The 21,865-nt window shown below is 38.7% G+C and overlaps 2 protein-coding genes across 3 annotated transcripts in view; both read right to left on the reverse strand.

Moving 5' to 3' along the window:
• Nucleotides 1-551: 551 nt before the first annotated feature.
• On the reverse strand, nt 552-14,847 carry LOC142378919 (centrosomal protein of 95 kDa-like). 2 transcript variants are annotated; one of them, XM_075463910.1, is made up of 21 exons: nt 14,663-14,847; nt 13,840-13,968; nt 13,182-13,289; nt 12,955-13,065; nt 12,478-12,598; nt 10,047-10,165; nt 9,501-9,724; nt 9,031-9,097; nt 8,826-8,893; nt 7,914-8,107; nt 7,666-7,795; nt 6,615-6,732; nt 6,141-6,352; nt 5,703-5,792; nt 4,763-4,913; nt 3,904-4,073; nt 3,747-3,821; nt 3,440-3,592; nt 2,937-3,083; nt 2,767-2,838; nt 552-1,515 (listed from the first exon to the last, which is right to left on the reverse strand). In XM_075463910.1, exons 1-21 carry the CDS (start codon nt 14,685-14,687, stop codon nt 1,339-1,341), a joined length of 2,661 nt encoding a protein of 886 aa, XP_075320025.1. In that variant the 5' UTR covers nt 14,688-14,847; the 3' UTR covers nt 552-1,338. The 2 variants fall into 2 exon arrangements, with proteins under 2 accessions (XP_075320025.1, XP_075320024.1); XM_075463909.1 differs by having other exon boundaries at nt 9,501-9,730.
• A 1,464-nt stretch (nt 14,848-16,311) lies between these two features.
• The window catches only part of LOC142379152 (uncharacterized), a 32,550-nt gene continuing 26,996 nt past the window's right edge, over nt 16,312-21,865 (reverse strand). Inside the window, exons 30-36 of the mRNA XM_075464285.1 lie at nt 21,398-21,584; nt 20,782-20,871; nt 19,646-19,726; nt 18,033-18,113; nt 17,061-17,206; nt 16,863-16,963; nt 16,312-16,690 (exon numbers count right to left, since the gene is read on the reverse strand). Coding sequence (XP_075320400.1) covers nt 16,543-16,690; nt 16,863-16,963; nt 17,061-17,206; nt 18,033-18,113; nt 19,646-19,726; nt 20,782-20,871; nt 21,398-21,584 — 834 coding nt within the window. The 3' untranslated portion in view covers nt 16,312-16,542. The remainder of the gene's footprint in view (nt 16,691-16,862; nt 16,964-17,060; nt 17,207-18,032; nt 18,114-19,645; nt 19,727-20,781; nt 20,872-21,397; nt 21,585-21,865) is intronic.

A 21,865-nucleotide genomic window follows, 5' to 3' on the forward strand; every position in this document is an offset into this window, starting at 1 on the left:
CATCCTGCTTATGTACGAGTGTAGCAAAAGCTAGGGACGGTAGATTATTTGGATTAAGAGATTCTGAACAGATATGAACATTTTCATGGGCACCCATTACCACCTGTGGAAGGAATCTTATACATTTCACAATTTGATAGAGATGTAAATGGAACCAGTCACATGAACCATGACCATTTAAAAATAAATTGAATTTGGTTTCCAGATAATCTCTCTTTGGTGGTTGGAACAGCGTTCATCCCCTCATCCCAGCCTGTTCAGGCAGATGGCTGCTTTACCTGGTTCTGCTGGAGGGTTCTTCCTCCTCTAAAGGGAGTGGGATTTTATTTCCCTCCCAGTTGATGCCGAGTGCCTTCTCAAAAGGAAACGTTAGGTTTCTTTGTCAAGTAGTCTTGGTGAACTTTGTGCTGTATGAATAGAACTGTTTTAAGGCCAGCTACAACTTAACTTCCTGGAAGTAAAAATGTATCCTTTTGTTTTGTCAACCATAAATCTTAAAACACTAAATAAATTTGTACGTCATGCAATTCACTGACACATTGAAACTGCAGTAAAGAGTGAGTCGACACATTTAATGGTTGACAGGGCAGATGGATGCTCACAATGTCAGATAGTGTTTAAATGAACCGGACTCTCGGTCTAATGGTCCAAAACTCACATTTTAAGGTCATGTTGGGAGTGGAAAACAATCACAATGAAGCAGGTTAAGGTGAAGTTGCGACGGACTGATTATCATTACTGATTACCCTTGGTGATCAGATCACACCAGCTTAATTAAAAAACATTACAGTTAAATAAATAATCCACTGGCATGATTAAAACATTAAAGGAAGACATCTCGTGGAAAAGTACAAAGTCTAGTAGGTTAAGTTTTGTCAGTGTAACATTCATACAAAGCAACTTTGCATCTGGTCTTTTTTTTTGGCAAGAGAAATGACAATTTACTGTTTTTCCACAATGAGAGCACACATTTCCTGTACAGTCAGGGAGTTAGAATATTCTTAGTTAGTTTCTTCAACCCAAGGAAAAAGGGGGACTTGGTCCAAGGTGTCTTAAGTTCAGGTGTAGCAGCTGAGGTGGGAGGAAGATTTAGCTAAATTAGGACAAAGCTACATTTTGTTACTGTGTTTAGTTCATTAATAATCAGCAATCAGGATTTGTGAGGTCTCATGTAAATTTCCTGCTCCTGTGCAAAAAACTCTGGAGAAAGATGCCCGAGGAGACTGTTCATGCATCAGATTCTCGTACCCTTAGTTATGAACAGCTGAGGTCCAGTGCAGCTCTTTCCTTCTACGTTAACCAGCCTTTATTTTGAACACAACGTCTGCAGCTTTCCCGTCAGTGCAGATAGCTGGTGTTGTACTGGAAGGAAGCCATGTGGACCCGACTGCGCAGCCTCTGGACCTCCAGATCCTGGAAATGGTCGTCTTCATCGTTCTGGACGATGACTCTCTGCAGTTCACCGATCTCATGCTCCATCCGGGAACGCAGCTCTCGCTTCATCTTTAACAGAGCCTGTAAATATAAAAAGATGGACGTATTTGAAAACTTTCTCAAGGAGGTTTAGGTGACTAAACCTACAAAAAAAAAAAAAAAAAAAAAAAAAAAAAAGGGGATTAAAGGGATAATCCGGAGTAAAATGCACTTTAGATCAATTTACGGGATGTTGGGAGTACATACATTGAGTTGACATCACAATCATGTCATTCGGATGTGTTTTGAGAATTTCGATTTGACCGTTTTTAGCCAAAAGTCGTTAGCGTGGAAGTGAATGGGGCAAATCATGTCACCGCTACAAAATGCTATTTTTATACCTCTTCTACAGCTCCGAACAACATAACACTTACGTGGTAGTGAGTAGAGGGTCCCTAAAGCCAAACCGAAGTGTCCCGAGGTCTTCATGTGGTCGGATATAGAGTCCAGAATGAATTTAATCAAGCCAACCTTTCCGGAAATGTGTCTGCTGCAGCTGCCGCTACAGACCATGGTGAAGTTGGTTTGATATTGGATATTCGACAGATATTCACAATGATGAAATAAGGTGTCTTTTTTTTCAAACCAATATCAAACCAACTTCACCAGGGTCTGTAGCTGCAGCAGACACATTTCCGGAAAGGTTGGCTTGATTAAATTCATTCTGGACTCTATATCCGACCACATGAAGACCTCGGGACACTTCGGTTTGGCTTTAGGGACCCTCTACTCACTACCACGTAAGTGTTATGTTGTTTGGAGCTGTAGAAGAGGTATAAAAATAGTATTTTGTAGCGGTGACATGATTTGCCCCATTCACTTCCAGGCTAACAGCGGTCAAATCGAAATTCTCAAAACACATCCGAATGACATGATTTTGATGTCAACTCAACGTATGTACTCCCAACATCCCGTAAATTGATCTAAAGTGCATTTTACTCTGGATTATTCCTTTAACAATAACGGTTTGGTCGCTCTTATGTTTATGTTCCTCAAAGCTTCATTCAGACACAGACTCATGATGTGTGGCAAGGACAATCAGATGAAACTTTAATGTCATTCTATTCTATTCTTTGCTGGTTCTACACTTTGGGTGGCAGGCAAATCCTCAGTTTTTTTTGTCAAAATAGAGTGAGGGGAATCTTAAAAACACTCGCCCTCTGCTGGACTGCAAGGCAAACCACTTGGAATATTCTATTCGACACAGAGGGGTCAGATAAGGCCAGAATGTGTATTTTTTTTCCGCCAGCATTTTGAAAGAAAGACTAAAATTTAAAAATGAAAATGATTTACTTTTTCTTGAGCCTTTTTCCGAACCTGGATCTCTTCCCGCTCCTGTGCAAGTTTTTCTGCTAGTAGTGAAAACTGAAAAAGAGAAAAGCAACGTCATGCAACTCCTGGAAATGAGCAGTCAGTTTGGAAACTACATAGAAGTACGTGCGACTGTTGTGTTTGCGGCTCACTTGGTCTTTGTAGTAGTTCTCCAAGGACTCGATCTGATCCTGGTGTTGTCTCTGATGCACCAGTCGCTGCTCCTTGGCATAAGCCCTCTGTTCTCTTAACCGCATCTTCTGTAACTCCAAACCTTCATCAAATAGCTGCCGAAACATCTAAAAATACACACAACCACAACTGGGTCATACTATCGTCTTTTTAAGACGGGGTGCAAACTTGACAAATGATGTTTGGTTTTAAAAGGAGATGGATGAAATGAATGTTAATGTTCATTAAGTTCCTGTAGTTTGTAGAAACGTTCAGCTTGAGTCTGATAAAAGTGTCTTAGTTCACTTTCTTTCAATACATTTATTTTAATCTGCTTAAGATCTAAGGAAGCATTGAGCATAAATACACACATGAAACACCTCATAAATTTGACAAATGATGAAAACTGTGACTAAGTATTTGTTAGTTGCATGTTTAGTCCAATAACTTTGGTACAAAGTTATGACCGGCCCTTATTACCCACCCTCTCCTCCTTAGTGCGAGCCCTCATCAGGCGGGCGCGGTGCTGAACATGGTACTCGCTGTGATACTTCTTGGCGCGGGCGACCTGCTGCCTCTGTTCCCTCAGCTTGTTCTGTAGCGACTTCTGCTGCTGGATTCGATCCTTAAAATCGCTCTGGAGGAAAAACATTTTAAGCTTGTAACTGGTCACCTTAATGAGAAGCACTCCGGTGCAGAGTGTGCCAGGTGAGGGTGTTCCTGCGTGGACTGCACCTCTTGCTAAACAGGTTTTTACATGTGAACGGATCTGTCTGTGTGCTGATGCTCACCAGGCGTCTGCTGTGGTCCTGATCTTTATGGACGAGCTCCACCAGCAGGTCGTATTTCCTCTGGGCTTCTTCCACCTGAAACAGTTTAATGTTTAATGATACGATTCTAAAGGGATAGATGCAGCAGGCACTGGCACTCTCATTGAATTCGACCTACCTGACTGGAGAGTTTGCTACGAGGCCGACTGTGAGAGGACGACAGTGCATGGAGTCTGTCCACTTGCTGCATTTGCTGTTCCCACATCCGACCGAGGGCATGAGGGGAGATGTGAAGGTGAGGCAACTCCTCCCGGAGCATAGGGAGGAGCTCATTCTCCTTCACTTTCACTGGAGAGAGAGAGAGAGAGAGATGGGGACATTTTATGCCAGAGCATCGATATCTGTTTATTCCCCAACTATTTTCCTCGCACAAAAAAAAACATTAGAACTAACAAACCCCCCTTTTCTACAACTAGACAGTCCCATTGAGGGACAATGGAAGACAATGACACCAGTAACATGTTCCAGTGAAGAAGGTGACATTAGCCCAGATAAGGACAGTCCAGTCTTGCCAAAAATCCCAGCTAAAACCAAGGAGCACACAGCTAGTAATACACAGACAGTAGAGCGAAGTACTGGCTAATTAATGCTAGGAGCAACTTTAAGGGCTGGCAAGTGGCTCAGCCAGCCTGAAGCTCTATTTATGGATTTAGGATCATCATTTTGCCACCGAAGGCCATCAATGTTGACAATAACAGTCTGAAGGGTTATTGTTTTAGCCTCTGGTAAGAATATTGATTTAGTAAAAAAAAGAAAACACATTCAGAAATGGAGAAAAAGAGCTTAACAATAAATTCCTGTAGCTAATGTTGAGAAAAACAGCATGAAAATACAGTATGGGCTCACTGTGATGCATCTAGTACTTTATGGGATGATAGAAATATTACTCAGGTCTGTTCCTAAGTCCAAGTGAAAATCACTGTGAGACGCGTTTAATATGAAGGAACTCCACACAGTAAACACATCTTTGAACTTACTTGGTGCAACTTTCCTGGTGGGTTCCTGGTGTCTCTGTCCTCCTGTCGTGTGTGTGCTCTGATGTGTCCTGTGCTGAGTCTTTGTTTTGACTGGCGACCGCCTCGCCACTTGGGAAACCTCCCCTAGAATGGCCTCTCTGTACTCTTGCTCCTAAGCATACACACACCACCAAGCTTTAGCCCACTAGAACAAATTGTTTAACTCTTGGACGCAAACAGCAGACTTGTAACTTTATAATTGCCACTTTGCAGCAGTTTGATGTACTTTCATCACATCTGAAGGTTTGAACTGCAGTGAAGTGCACTTATGGACAAATTTGCAAGAAATATTTACCTGAAGTTTGTGGGACACGGCCCAACTTTGAAGTGACTAGCTCTCGTCTTAGTAGACGATTATGGACGGTTCTTATTTGTTAATACTTGTGACGATCTCTACGGTGTAAAAGACAATTGTATGTCTTTGTAAATCTGCTCTTTCACTTACTGACAAAGATCAGAAAGAATTTTGAGTTTTAACTTTAAAAAAGTTGCTTTTTCTATCTTTAAGATGCTCATAGTTCAACAAAGTGCTGGTGCATTGGCAGACGTGATTGTAAATGGATAATTAGCCAATATTTTTATGATTAATATAATAAACAAATCAACGTGATTGTCCTCAAATCTAAAAGTAAACAATTTACATATTAAGGTTAAAATAACCAGGTTATTTAATCTTATACAGTCTATTTGGTTGCTCTTGTTTAATTCATTTGTTTATGTTTATTTAGCCTCCAACAGAAGTGTTAAAGTTTAACCTGGTAAAATGATGAAGTCGAATTGTCTTTTTCTTTTGCTTTTTCTGGGGATGCAAGATGTAAATATTTTCCAATTTATTCTTTCAATGACACGGAGGTGTGCTTGCTTTACTCGTACTACAGCAGAAATGACATTACCAACTTACAGCTTTCTGAGCTTTTAGACGAGCCTTGTGTAGTTCTGTCCGTTCTTTGTCCTCGTATCTTCTCAACTCCTCCTCAAAGGCCTTGTTCTCCTGATATCATCAAAGAGGGTTGTTTGTTTTTCCAAACACAGAACATGAGAAATTTCATCTTCAGGTCAGAGATGATACAGCAGTAAAAAGGTTCTTTAATCTGGATTAATTTTTACAGGTGCTACAGATTAATAACTACCACTCTTAGCCTTTATTGTCCACAAAATATTAATTCAGTGTAGCATTTAAATCTATTAAGTTGTCTGCCAACTCTAACAAGTGTTAATGGCGTACACTGCAGAGGTTATGCTGTTATTAAATGAATCTATTTGAAATACATGATGAATTATCTGGGAACTGAATCGCAGTCGTATCGTTATATCGTACAGAGTACACAGAAAAACATACCGCGCTACGTTTCCTGTGAGACGGCCTGTGGCGTTGTTCTCCTCGCCGTGAAAGATCAGATATTGTGAGGTTTGTTTGCCTCCCATCGTCCAGGCTCAAAGCCTCTGCCATGGCTTCCTCCAACGGTCCGTGCAAGGAGCGACGGACGCGAGTAGGGGAGGGCGACAAGGAGCGCGTCCGTTGGGTGGGTTCGGTCTCAGTTGTTCCTGAAACTATTAAATGTTATAAATCAACACACTTTAATACTTTTAAAAGTATTTCACAAGATTTCTAGGAAGGCCCATCTCAGTATATTTCATGTTTTAGCCAATTATCTTCTAAATCCCTGCAGTTTCACACAAGACATCAAGTCCTCTCGTGCAGCATATTCAGGATTACCTTTAACGGCTGTGACAAGCTGTTGTAGGTCAACATTAATGGTGTAAAAAACACAAGTGCTGCTTGCAAAGAATTGAGTTTTTAGCTAGAATGTACCCATGTGTTGTCTGGGAGTCCTCCGACACTCCATGACGCTGTCACTGTGGTGGGACTGCTTATCCTCCTCTCTGATCTCACTGGACTCTCCACTTTCACCCAAGACTCGTTTAAGCATCTAGAGGAATTACACAAAACACAGCTTTACATTACATTACATTACGGTCATTTTGCAGACGCTTTTAACCAAAGCGACTTACAATATGTGCGTTCAACATCGGTAGGCAAAAGAACTTCAGGTCAAAAGAAATCATAAGTGCATTTCCTTCTAATACCAAACAGCTAAGAGCAAAACTAGTGCTAGAGTAAGTGCGATAACCAACCAGCCTCTCACCAACTGCACACCAGTCACAGCGGGGTGGGGATGCAAACCCTGGTTCGGGTAGGGGGAGAAATAAAAGAGGTAAGAAAAGAAGGACTGGGATTCAAACCCTGGTTCGGGTAGGGGAAGAAATAAAAGAGGTAAGAAAAGCAGGACTGGGATTCAAACCCTGGTTCGGGTAGGGGGTGTCTGCATTACAAGCTATCACACAAATAAAAAAAATGATACAAGTACGCACTGAAAGGGTTCCCACTTTCAGTGCAGTTCTTACTTTTTGGACTGAACGGCAAACCTAATGATTAGGGACAACCCATTCTCCACCTGATGTAAACCCTCCTTCGGCCATGAGTGTGCCTGGTGTCTGTGGGTTTAAACTCTAAACATGCAGCCTTATAACAAATATATATAGATATAATGCTGACAAGCGCCCTGCTTGATAAATACTTAAAAAAAAAATAAAATAAAATTCAGATTTTTATCCTAAAAAAACTAAACAGAAAAAACTGACCTTTTTCCACTTCTCCATATTTATTCAAATCTAATTTAAATTTGACACTTTTTAAAACTGCGTAGGAACCAAGAACTCCCTAAAAAACCCGTGTGTAGTGTGTAAGGGCCTCAACACTACAAAACTGATCGAACAGAAAAAAAAAAAAAAACCACAAACAGTGATGACAAAGCTATTCATGAGCTGAAACCCGACTAACCTCTGTGAGTTACTAAATATACCTGATCAAGTTCTTCTAGTCGATGGGAGAGTTTCTCAGATATGTGATGCAGCTCTGCCTCTGCTTGTTTGTTCCTCTGTCTGCGGTAAGACAAAGGCTCTTCAAAACCCTCTCGTGCTGTCCTGCTCCCGCTTGAGCATGTGATATCAAAGAGAACATTAGTGCATCGTATTCACATAAAAATAATAGATGATTAATGAGGACATCCAACTTATATAATATTTAAACAACTGAACTCTAAAGACCTACCCAAGGCCTGTCCTATGTCTGTGATTTATCCCTCTGTCTTTAAATCTTTGTGTATAACTCAGATCCTCCTCCTCATCTTCCTCCTCAGTGTCAGGTGGTGATGGGGTGGTGGTCATCGTCTCATTTTGCAGGGTGAGGAAGAGCACATCTGGCTGGGTACGAAATAAGACCCTCCTGGGACCTCCATTAGTCGGCTGATATTTGGTGAAAGAATTTGTTTTAATTTGATTTTATGCCCGTCTACTGTATGCCACTATACATCTCAATGAATATAAAAACATTAATGAACGAGCTGCTGTAGTAAATTCTGAGAGAGGTCGTCTTCAAAAACCGGTGTAAAAAATGAGTGATGAAGAAAGCTGCTGAAACGGACGTAGTCGAACAAAAGAAATCTTTATTTCTGGCATCAGGTCCGTCTCAGTTACACAAAATGCATCCTCTGGGAGAGTCAGTGGTCAAATCGAAAAACTCTCTCCCGGGAAGAGAAAGTCCCTTACTTTTAAAGAAGATTCAAGGCCACTGGTCCAGGCGTAAAGCCAAAAGATATGGTCTGACTGTAAGGTCCCATATCAAATCTACCTTATTTGGTAAAACTATTTAAGAGTTTGTTTTTCAGTGTATCTCAGTGTCTTGCACGGAGACGCGCGGAGGCGTCTTGAAATTAACCAGCTGTGGACTCATTAAACTCTGGTTCGTCCATTTTGTCTGTGGACTCAATGAACTCAGTTCAGATTTCCTCATGTGCCTTTGGGCCCCATTTTGCCTGTGGGTCCATACACCTCACTGCATACACATATAAACCTGAACTTTAGCTAGACTGTGTATTAGCAGAACAAAAACTCAAACAACAGAATTTCCAACATGCTTTCATGTGTCAACACTTGCACAAGCAGAAGGGTGCTGCTCTCGTACCTCTATCGACTCCCCCTCCACCTCTGCCCTCCCTCTTTGCTGGCTGGATACAGACTTCTCACTCACAGCTGGAAGTTAAACATAAAGAAGGAAGCAACACCTCATTGTGCTGGAGATTTTCAGTCATAATCACTTCCATCAAGATGTAGAAGGTCTTTGTTATTTAATGATCAATGATACCAAAGATGCCTGTATTCATACTCACCAGGTGACAGGCAGAGTGCAGAAGACTGTATTCCATTGGTGACAACCTCCGCTACCAGTTTAGAGTTCTGTGAAAACAGAAAAATCAAAGGAACAATGAACTACGAACATTAACTACAGATGAAGATGGTTTAGTGCCGAGTTTAATCTTTCTAAAGGTTTAAGAAACCGAACTAAAGACTAGCAGAACACGCTGGTCTGTGTGATGGGTAAAAAGTTTCAACATGGTGGGTGTTCCCATGTGTTCTGAGTTATAGAAGCAGATCAGAGGTTAAGATAGATGAGGAGCCCCACGGCTGTGCTCAGGTGCACGTCACTGCATGTTCATGAAGGTCATTTTACAACGAGGTACTGTCTAACTGTGGCAATTCCTGTTTTGAGTGATTTACCTATGAAATGTTGACTAGATGGCAAAAAGACTTGACACGTGTAAGGAAAACTTAATTTCATCACACTGCATTACAAGGCTACCTCTGTTGTGACAGGAGAAGCGTCCTCTGACAGCCCCTGACTGAGGCCTGTAGCTGCGGGAAGATGGTTGGGTGATTGTGGGCGAAGGGCAGGACCGTTCGGGGCGTCGCCCTGGTTTGGTGGCTGTAAAGCGATAGCTGAGTGCATCGGTTCAGTCTGTGGAAGTTCCTTAATGTCCACGGGATCCGAGGGAGTGACTGCATCTGAGGTCTGGACGGGGACAACTGACCCTTGCAAAATGACAAAAATCAAAATGAAAAGAAAATAGTGTCTCAAGTCATCATTAGAAAACACTTATTATTGAATTTGTCTACATTTTACTGTGGTTTATAGTAGAATCATACAAGTTATCAGGTAGCCACTGTTTACTCCAACAAATACACAAGAAGGTTTGACTGATTCATAAATCAACAAAACCAGAACATGACCACAGAATAAACTAAACCTAAAGGAGACGCCTTAGTGGTTAATACCGTGAGCATAAAAACAAGAAGACATTTTGCCAAAGCACTGAATATCAGAAGCAAAGATGAGCCGTGTTTTTACCGTCTTGTTTGTCCGTAAATGTGTGTGCAGAGACTCCCAACTCAATGAGCTCACTAGCTGATCCCAAGTCTTCGGCATTCAGTGAATGGAGGGATTGTTTACTGGACTGGAAAGCAGATCTGAAAAAGGAAATTAGATAATCTACCACAGGTTCATACTGCACTATGGCAAGTTACTGGTGCCAAGCTGGACTCAGGTCAGCTAGTCCAGTCCAGAGTCCAGACTAAACATGGAGAAGCAGCATTTAGCTGTTATGCTGCAAACAAGTGGAACAAACTGCCAGTGGAGATTAAACTTTCACCAAAGGTAGGCATTTTTAAATCATTCTCATGTGTCTATGCATGGAATCTGGAAGGTATCTTTTAATTTATCTAAACTGTTGCTTATTTTTAATAATTTTAATTTAATTTTAATTATTATATTTGTTTCTCTTTATATTATTTTATGTATCTTTAATGCTTCTTCCACTCTCCCCACTGTAATGCTTGTTTTACTTTATGTAAAGCACTTTGAATTGTTTTGTACATGAAATGCGCTATACAAATAAACTCGACTTGACATACAGTTGCTCTGATAAGTAAAATTCCACAAAAAACTAATTTGTGGCATTGAAAAAACATGTTAAATGGTCAATTATTTGACTTTGTCAGGGCAGATGTCCTCATTGAATACTTGCAACCCGATTTGTAAATGCAGTTTATAACAGTATACAAACATTTATAAATTGTCATTATAGGAGAACTGACACTACAGTTACTTAACAGGTGTAGAGCATGACTTAATCGTCACTTCTTCTGTTATTGTAGGCGCTACCACAAAAAAGCTATTTCCATAATGCCATCAAAGTATTGCTATTGCAAGTCCCTTTTGAAAAAAAGATCATCTGTTCAAACATTTTAAATTTGTTTAAATTTTCTTTTTCCTTTATCACATCAACACGTGATACATTTAAAAATGATGTGGAGGAAAAAAAACATTCTCAGAGTCTCTTTTTAAGTTCATAACGCTGTTTTTTTTTGTTTGTTTTTTTACAAACAGGATAAAATCAGACATGACTATCAATACTGAATACTAAATGCAGCAAAGTGTCAGACAAACTGCGGCTGATTAACTTTCAGAAGGTCGCTAGAACAGTGGAAGCTCACTTCTCTTCCTTCATTTTACATGCAAATACAATCAGACAAGCAAAGCTGAAGCGAGCAGGACGTCTGTGGCTGTGAATCTAAGTTACTTTGTTCTCAGTTAGTTACACTTACTTTAGGTTATTTCCAAAGGAATTCAAGGTGATTAAAGGTACACCTTGTAAACTTTTCAATCTACTTAGCTCTGTACATATATCAATGTATATATCATAGAAGTGTATATATTATATATCATAGTAATCTATTTGTAAATATACTTTATTTATACAGCCCTTTACAGACAATCCTTTCGGTGTACCAAAGTGCTTTACAGCAGGTAATAAATAAAGAGAAGAATAAGTAAAAACAAATAAAAACAATAAAAGAACAGTGAAAGCAATAAAATATAACAAAATCGAATAAGATGAAATAAGATAAAAGTGCCATCATACTACTGGGTATTATAAGCAATCCTAAATAAGTAGGTTTTTAGCCTAGATTTGAAGAGGCCCAGGTCAGAAATAAGACGCAGCTCAACGGGGAGCTTATTCCAGAGCCTGGGGGCAGCGACAGAAAAGGCTCGGTCACCCAAGTGTTTGTATTCTGACCTGGGCACTTCCAGCAAAAATTGATTTGTTGACCTCAGAGCTCTACCAGGATTGCGCACTGTTAAAAGCTCAGATAAATATGATGGGGCGAGGCCGTTAAGAGCTTTAAAAACTTTCATGAATTTCCCCCATTGGGGGATGAATAAAGTATTTTTCTATTCTTTCTTTCTTTCTTCTATTCTGTGAGTTGGTTAACTGTGGGGTGAGAGAGGTGTTGGTAATTTGCCATGAACTTAATGCATATACTTATATTTTCAGTTATTTGGGTTTTTAAATCAGAAGCAACAGCATACCTTAAATTCCCGTTCTCATTAACTCACATTGACATCTTTGTCAGGTTCATTGTTTATTGAATTAGCTGCTGTGCACCCATGATGTCATAATGTAATTGTAAATGCTGTAAGAAATGTGTAAAGTCTGACAGTCTGGGGTAGTTAAAGTTGTTATTCTTTTAAGTCGTTTTGATAATTAGGCATATTTTTAACCCAAAAAATGCATTTCCACAAGGCAACTATTAATAATAATCTTAAGAGCCCATCAATCTCTGAGGAGTCTGACAAAAGTCACAGCAGCAAAGTATGATTGTTGCTGCTATAAAACATAAACCCCTTTAAATTAATCACAAATGGGATGGAATTTGTTTGTGTTTCATAAAGTCACCTAGTGTTTCTTAGTGTTTGTGGAGTGCAGACAAGCTCTTACTCTACACTGGATGACACAGACGTCCCCTCCAGCTTTGACTCCTTTCGCTCCATGGCATCAAGACTCGTTGGTTCCTTGGTTTCACCAGGTTCATCCTCATTGAGAGTGTCACTAAATTCTTCTGAAAACAAACAGAGAAAGAACAGCAAAGCTGACCGAGAGGGCTAAACAGTGAACAAAGAAAAGCTCAAGAGCAAAAGCAACACTTGTGATTGTAGCATGTGATGAGCTTCCTCAAATTTTAAAGAGGAAGAAACGCATTAAGTTGGACTCAAAGTCAACAAGATGCAAGACAGTGTATCAAAATTTCACTCCTGTAACATACTGTAAGGCTTTTCTAAATGCCTTTCAGGTACAAAAAGTCACTGAGTCACTGAAACAGCAGGCAGTTAATGAGGATCAAAACATATATACATATATAGACACACATCTTAAAAAATTAGGTATAATCGGGTCATTTAATGAGAGACAATTTACCACTATTCTGTGATTCCTCATTAATCTCTTCATTAAGATATTCCAGGAGACCATCGAAGATTTCCAGGAGATTCTTGATAGACTCTTTATCCCCTCTGACAACATTTTCTCCTGCGAACACACAGTCACTATATGAATTGTAATAATTTAAATGATGAAGAAGAAAAAAAAAAAAACAACTTTGCCGTCACATTTTGTTGATACAAATGAAAGTTTTTTTCCCCAACCTGTAATGTGTGAGAGACTGATCTGAAGATAATCCAATGACAGGGAATCAATCACAGACTGAACATTATGGACATCATCCTCTTGACTGCATGGTGATGCAATATAATCTAAACATAAAAATGTGAACAACCAAACCTGTGAGCATGACATCAGTTAAACAGTCAAATATGGACATATGATGAACAAGGCCAAACTTACTGAAGCATGCATTCGCACACACTACCTTAAATACTTTGGGCTTTCATTTAAACCGTTTCCTTGTACTTGCAAATACAAGAACAAGCTCAGGGACTTCATAATGGCATGTTTGGTCTTTGGAAGCATTTCTGACATACTAGGCACACTCCAAAGATCACATGCTCCACTAAATCCTCACTGTTCATTTTCAGAGTTGATAACAAAATGACTGGAATTAAATTTGCTTGAGATGGCAACAAATCGTGGTTATTTTTACCCATTATTTGGCAATTTAAGTAAATGATTAGATTTGTCTGCAAGTATGAGGGAGATAAAAAACAAAAACAAAACAGAATTGATTCCATCGGGGCTACTCTTCAAAAGTTATCATCACTACACATGAGAAAAGAGTGAGTATTTGGCACATCTAACCAAACTGACTTTAAACTCATTTATATTGACATTTAGTAGATCCATTACCTGGAACCTTCTCCCCAAAGATGTTTTCATACAAAGCAATGAAAACATCTGCATTACAGTCCGTCAGCTTCCTCAGCCTCAAGTTTATGTGACACTTGCTGAGTAGATCATTAGCCACATTAACCCAATCTGTAAAGAAAAGGGAACATGTTCAGGAAAGCCTTCAAAGTAATGTTGATAACAGCTGTAATCCTGTCGGTTATGCAACATTTTCCATATGTGGTGCACAACATAACGTAGACATCGGTGTAGCATGTCTACGTGTATGAGTTTTACTGGTACATAACTTATTTAGACAACATTTATAAGATAAGTTCGTGCCTTGTCTTGGGGGATGACTTTGATCAAACAGAAACTGCCCGGCAAACTTCATCTTAAGAGCGGGGAGAGATTTTTCCCTTACACCAACTGCTAACTAGACTGTCTAAAACTACAGATTATATTGGCATTGGATCTTTTATAGGTTTCATTGAATCAATGTCGAAGTTCACGAATTGGGGGCGGCTAAACAAAAGCAAACTACTGTACAAACCGACCTGCAACATTGGAGTCACCTCTACGATCGTTTACATCAACTTTGTCAGTTAGGTTAACTTAAAAAGTAGCTAGCTAACGTTGCTAATCGTTGCTTCCAGGAACACTGTCGAAGCAGGTTAAATGGCGACGTACCATCGTTACAATAAAACCAGCTCTACGATATGAATAGCTGATATCAGGTTCAGTAAAAATGGGGAAGCAAAAGACACTCAGTAGCTAGCGTTAGCTGTAAATTAGCGTTACGTGTCGTTAGCTTTCACTCGGACAGAGGAGTCGGCTGCCTTACTTCTGTCTCCTTCCTGGGTTCCCATGAAACGACTGTTGACAAAAGGCAGTAGGAGCTTAAAAACCACTGACTAGATTCAAAATCGTTTTTTAAAGTCCAGAATCCCGGTTTTGACAGGAATAGTCAGTGTTGGTATTGTGGTTTCTTGTTAACAAGGACAAGGAACTATCAGCCAATATTTAAAAGGGAGCTCTCGTTTGATTGGACGTTAGGTCGCTCTTTGTTTCCGGAAATGAATTTAGATTGGTCCGTATCGCCCCCTAGTGGTTATCCAGTTCAAATTGTGGTAGTGTTGTCGTATTTGTACAATAATTTTACCTTCTGTACAATGTATGATCAATTATTCCAAAAATCCCATAATGTACATTTCAGCCCCTCGTTATTTATACAAGTTATTTCATAAGCACAACAGGATACGGATCCTGCGCATACAGTGGTCATGCGCATCGTCTCATATGCCTCTTGACAAAAAGTCACGTTTCAGCAGATGTTTTCAGGACATTAAAGCTGCCGTCGGCAACTTTTTTTTAGTCATATTAGCTTGAACTGTCATGGGATTCTGAAAGGAGAATATTAAATAGGATGTTTAGAAAAAATCCCGAATTCTGTAGCTCCCTCTGAAGCCTGTAATCGTGTCTGCAAAAATCGAGCGCTCCCGGCTGTTTTTAACCAATCACGTTAGGTTTATTATTGATCTATTATCTGAGCAGAACAGTCACCAACCACGTCTTCCATGCTGAGCGTGAGTCTGCCCCCAGCTTGTGTGCACGCACACTAGTGTGAACTCACGTGCACAACCTCGTCCACAGAGGGGGAGGGACCTGAAAGTTGTATCAGTTCGACTTTTCCGACTTTAGACTCGGAATTTTGAAAACCCGCCGACGGTAGCTTCAAGTAACATGGTTAAAAGTAAGCTATGAGGTTAAAAAAAAACATGATTTTTAAAGTTGTATATTATATATGTTAAGATATAGCAATGCAAAAATGTTACATTGAACTATTTTGTATTTAAGTTTTTAGCTGAGAACAGAGCATGTGAGGGGTCCAGTAGGATGCTGCGGCAGAATCCTCAGACTCTGCTGGTCACACAAAGCGGAAAGTAATCTGAGTGGAAGTCCAACAGTTTCAGAGGAGATTTTCACTGTCTTTTGGAGGCTAATGGTGTGGAACCAGCAAGTGATTGAGAATGTGATAATACTGAAATGATATGAGCTCTCAAACTCACTGATTTGCAATGCCCTCCCAATTATTAGGTAATAAAATATTCTTCAGGATTAATTCACTTGTGGTGCAAAAACGATTATAGATAGTTCACTGTTCAGTGTAAAAGAATATTTAGAATCTAAAACAATTAAGGATCATAATTAATGTTGTCTACTATTGATAATATTATATATGATGTATTATTAATAATATATGACACAGCCAAGGACACTGACACAGAGAGTGCTTATCTTTGGGGATTGTTACATCAAGTCCTAAATAATGAATGAGTGAGGATTTTAGAATATAATATATATATATTATAAATATATATATATATATACTGTATATACAATATATTATAATATAATATATTTTTAGAATATAATATAGTCACGTAATAACTTTGGTTTTTCATGTAAGCAGTTTAATCAACAAATAGTGAAATTCAATACAGTCAGACAGTAGCATGTTAAAATATATGAACTACAATCAAATTTTCAAGTCATAATGCAACTGTTATTGCAGCCAGCAACATGACAACATGACTTTTGGGGGATTAAATTTAAAGTTCCACAATGTGTGTAAAAAGTGAAGAGGTCTGAATACTTTCAGCTTATCTTATCACATTAGTAGAAAGTGGTTAACATGTTCACACAAACCTTATATTCGAATACCTAGAAATCAGCAGTCTTTTCACAAATCCAGAAATTTGCTTTGTTACAGGGTGCATCATTCCAGACTTCTTCATTACTAAAATATTTTAACTCTCCACAGTCTTCATCTTCTCCTTCATAATTATTGGGCTCACCGGAGGCCCAATAGCTGAAAAAAAGGAATATAAAAAACATAATGAATGTGAATTTTATGGCGAAAAGGCAATTATCGTCAAACAGCAGCTATAAAAATTCAGGCTATGGTCAATGCCTAAATTACTTAAACATATAAGATACTAACACTGATTAATAGAAGTGTGACTGATAAACAATGTGTTAACCTAAAGGTCAGTGGGGTCCCATCCACCCATTTCCATTTCCCTTCCACTTCTTGGTCAGTCAGTCCAATCCAGATCACCTGGCTGAAGAGTTCTATGAATTTCTTAATGGAAAACATAGAAACAAATTACATTTTTCCACAGATCACTTGTTTAAGATACATTTTTTTCACTGTCTATATTGGTCCCTCACACACACACCTGTTCTTCTTTGCTGTTGATAACTACGAGGTCTGCCCCTCGCTGCAGGCAGTCATATCTACTGTCTTGCCAGGTTTTTTTCTCCCTCAAAGAAAAGCGATAGAGGCTATTGCTGAAAGGAACCCATCCCTGGCGTGAATAGTCAGCTGTTAAGAGGCAGTAAGAAAAGCATTAATGACTGATTAAGCAAGAGCATAGCGCCACACTGTGGACCTCTACCTCATTTCAAGACCCTGTGTTTAGCATTTGTGAGGCATATGTCTAATTGTGTTATTTAAAAATCAACCAATGAATATTTAACAGTGTTAGACACATTCTTTGAAAAGAAAGAAATCCATATAACTTTGTAAACGCATTTTTTTTTACATTATCTACTGCATGTCTTGCAGCACTTGTGTACAGAATGTGGTTATACTGTAAGTTCTGTGTAGAACTATAACTAAGAAAGCAATTTCATACATGTCATGGTTTGCATTGTCCTCTCAAATCTTCTCTGAATGTTTGATTTCCGTGTCTTGTTTTCTTTTCCTTTAATTTGCTCATTGATAGGATACCCATATCTCATTTAGGGGCTTTTTGAGTGTTGAATGTAAAGGTCAAACTGAGCAGTTAGAATAATACAACGAAATAGTATGAAATAGGCTTTATAAACGTCTAATAGCCAATCTATTCATGGCCACGTTGTCTGAAAAAGAGATGGCCATGCACAATTTTTCAATAAAGGTACTCGGTAGCTGATGGAAAAATTGCCCATCATAACAATACTAAAAAATATAAATGTATTTAACATGTCTCTGTCACATCCGACTGATACCACTTCCACTTAAAAGACAATCAATACCAAACCAGGGCTAATTATTGGCTCAATCCAGCCAAGTACTCGTCCATAAAGGTGTAAAGCAAATCCAGGCAAGATTAAGTGATCAGGGACAAAACAGAACGTTACGTTGGTGCTTTTATTTCTGCACTTACTAAAACTCGCCAGCTTCCTCTTCAACTCGTCTCTTTCCATTGTCAAGTTTTTCAAGTTAGCTTCAGTGTCTCCACATGGTTCTGGCAGCACAGAAAGATGTACACAGAACATTTAATTAATGTCAAACACTGAAGAAAAAAAAAACAACACAAAAACAGAGATTATCTGAGGTCGCCATACTGAGGGGACATGTTGACGTAAAACAGGGAAGAGGCTGAGCTCATCAGGGAACTAAACAGCAAAGAAAGTCTCAGAGGCTATTGCTGAAAAGAACCCATCCTTGGCGTGAATAGTCAGCTGTTTAAGAGGCAGTAACAAAAGTGCGAGTGTTTAATTAAGCCAGAACATAGTGCCACACTTCTTCGGTTAGTCAGACAAATCTTCACCAAATCTGCTTGTTGCAAAACCTCTTCTGTCTAAGCATTTCAGGATTTGTCCCTAGACACATTAGAATGAAAAAACATTTTTTGAATGATTGCCCAAACCAGGACTTTACCCTCCTTGGTTAATAAAAAGCAAACAGCTCAACTTTCCAGAATATAATGCTTTGTAGATAATAACACCAGCTGCCTCTCTCTGTTAACAGAAATGTAAGTTTGCCTGCTTGGATTTGTTAGGAGACAGAAGAAAAGTCACATAAAAACATTTACAAAATCCTCTTGCTATAATTTCCTCTAAATATATTGATATAAAATAAAGAAACTTATATTGTTTGAAACTTGTAGAACACATGAATCATAGGTAGACAGAAGGATTCAGAGAAATGCCTTAATGAGAAGCAAGCTATCTTACATTTCCAAGCTTAAAATCAAAACTTGTTGCTCTTGTTTAAACACTGTGGACCTCTAATATTGTAACACCTCATTTCAAGACCCTGTGTTTAGCATTTGTGAGGCATATGTCTAATTGTGTTATTTAAAAATGAACCATTGACAATTTAACTGTGTTGGCACTCTCTTAGAAAAGAAAGAAATCCATATAACTTCATAAATGTATTTTTTTTTACATTATCTACTGCATGTCTTGCAGCACTTGTGTACAGAATGTGGTTATACTGTAAGTTCTGTGGAGAACTATAACTAAGAAAGCAATTTCATACATGTCATGGTTTGCATTGTCCTCTCAAATCTTCTCTGAATGTTTGATTTCCGTGTCTTGTTTTCTTTTCCTTTAATTTGCTCATTGATAGGATACCCACATCTTATTTAGGGGCTTTTTGAGTGTTGAATGTAAAAGTCAAACTGAGCAGTTAGAATAATACAACAAATTGGTATGAAATAGGCTTTATAAACGTCTAATAGCCAATCTATTCATGGCCACAATTTCTGAAAAAGAGATGGCCATGCATCATTTTTCAATAAAGGTACTCGGTAGCTGATGGAAAAATTGCCCATCATAACAATACTAAAAAATATAAATGTATTTAACATGTCTCTGTCACATCCGACTGATACCACTTCCACTTAAAAGACAATCAATACCAAACCAGGGCTAATTATTGGCTCAGTCCAGCCAAGTACTCGTCCATAAAGGTGTAAAGCAAACCTAGGCAAGATTAAGTGATCAGGGACAAAACAGAACGTTACGTTGGTGCTTTTATTTCTGCACTTACTAAGACTCGCCAGCTTCCTCTTCAACTCGTCTCTTTCCATTGTCAAGTTTTTCAAGTTAGCTTCAGTGTCTCCACATGGTTCTGGCAGCACAGAAAGATGTACACAGAACATTTAATTAATGTCAAACACTGAAGAAAAAGAAAACAACACAAAAACAGAGGTTATCTGAGGTCGCCATACTGAGGGGACATGTTGACGTAAAACAGGGAAGAGGCTGAGCTCATCAGGGAACTAAACAGCAAAGAAAGTCTCAGAGTGATTTTTCTAAGGTTATAAGGATAAGTCTTGAGTTGGACATAGATCACAGTTCTAACATTTTGTTGTAATTGTTAATGTTGTGGTAACTATTGAGGGAATAAAGCCTGTATTCCCGTAGCTTAGGCAGAAGAGCAGTCGCTGAAAAAAACTTATTGGAAACCATACTGTTCCTAACTACCTTTACCCTTTATGTAAAAAGGTGGATATCAAGAACACTCACACATTCAGTTTTTTTCCTTTTACTTTAATTCAAGGTGTGGATAATAGTTTATGAAAGAAAAGTTTGCTTGATCAGTTAAAAGCATTTTTGTGATACATTACCTTTCAGAGTGTGTTCCTAGTGGAGGCCATATTACTCTTCTGTTTTTAAAGGAAACCGGCCTCCACAGCACTTCTTTTATAGGACGTCAGTATGTGCGTTCTCAACTTTGATTGAATAAGGAATGTGTTTAAATTAAGATGCAATACAAATGCAGAGAAAGGTAGAAATGGGTAGGTTTTAATGTTGTTAATGTATGAGCTGAGAAAAAGGAGTTGGAAACATATCAATGCAATGTATTTACCAATGTCAATATATATGTGAAATATGTGTATATATATATATACATCTGTGGGTGTGTACTGCCAAACAATAGCTTTGGCCTGTTTGGAGGTGTCTCACTGTTTTGTCATTTTGGAAGCTGCTGATCTTCTTTGAGGTTAAAAAATAAATGTCAATGATGATCATGTCTAGCCTCATTGCTTCCAGCCTCTTTTGTTACGTTTGCCTCTTGGTGAAGAATTCAGAGCATTTGCTCAAAGAAACCCTCCCAACAAGTTTTATGACAGTCAGCGTAAGTTTGATACTGTGTGAGATAATAAAGAAGATTTAACTCACTGAGATAAAGACGGAGGGAGATGTTGAGACCAGCTTGAAGGACACACAGGATTCCAACACTCACAGCAACCAGTATGAACACTTTTACGCCTGTACATAACATTTAACATCATGTTTGTGTTAGATGGAACAAGACAATATCATACTCTTTCTATTTCACTTCCTTTACTTATTTTCATATAGAAGAAGGCTGTAAGTAAAAATAGAGGTACAGGCTTCCTTCTGGGCTGTGTTGTGAGCAAACTTATTCTTCATAACAATTGAAGGGTCTTTTTTGGATAAAACCCTTCATGTCAGTGTAAATATATCTCTCTAAGACTCTCAGTTTACTTTAAATGCAACCTGCTTTACTGAATTCCTTTTATATGATCGGAAACATCCAGAAAATGTTTCCAAAAATTCTTAAATAAATGGTATCATTCTGCTGTGACAGACGTTTTTACCCCTTTTTTTTTAAGGCTAACTACCTGTAACTAGTTGTGAAATCATAACCAATCACATCTATTTTAGTTTCATATGTATACTTTTTAAAGAGATAGATTCTGAGACATGTTGCAAAGCAGACAAAGTAAAATAGCCCATATTAAAACGGAACACAAATAAAAATCAAACTTACCAGAATGCCTTTTTTGAATGTTCAATGTTCCAGTGTCTTCAGTGAAGTTGCAGACATATGTTTCCTCCGACATGTTTGGACACAGGCTTGATGAGGCAATGGAAAGACACAAATCAGTCTGCTTCCACTCTCTAATAATTTCAGGAAGCTGTTGAGCTACATCTATTTTCATTCTTTCTCTCTCTCTCTGAAAATAATAAACTTCCCCTTTTGATGTTGAAATGCTTACATGTATGTTTTCTTACACAGCAAATGCCAAAGTGTTAAAATCCCAGAGTTTTGATGACGGGAGTAGAATATTTAACACTTTGGTGTCAATGGGCACAAAGTACACTTTGCAGGTTGCACCATAATCTCTCTCTGGTGTTCTTTCTATGCATAGTGTTGGTGTAGAGTTTTTGTAGTGTTTATTTTACAATGATAGACTCCCTGAGAGTCTATTTCTTGATTGAGTCTTTCCCGGCTGCA

Source organism: Odontesthes bonariensis, chromosome 4, assembly GCF_027942865.1.
Source record: "Odontesthes bonariensis isolate fOdoBon6 chromosome 4, fOdoBon6.hap1, whole genome shotgun sequence".
NCBI classification, from domain to species: Eukaryota; Metazoa; Chordata; class Actinopteri; order Atheriniformes; family Atherinopsidae; genus Odontesthes; species Odontesthes bonariensis.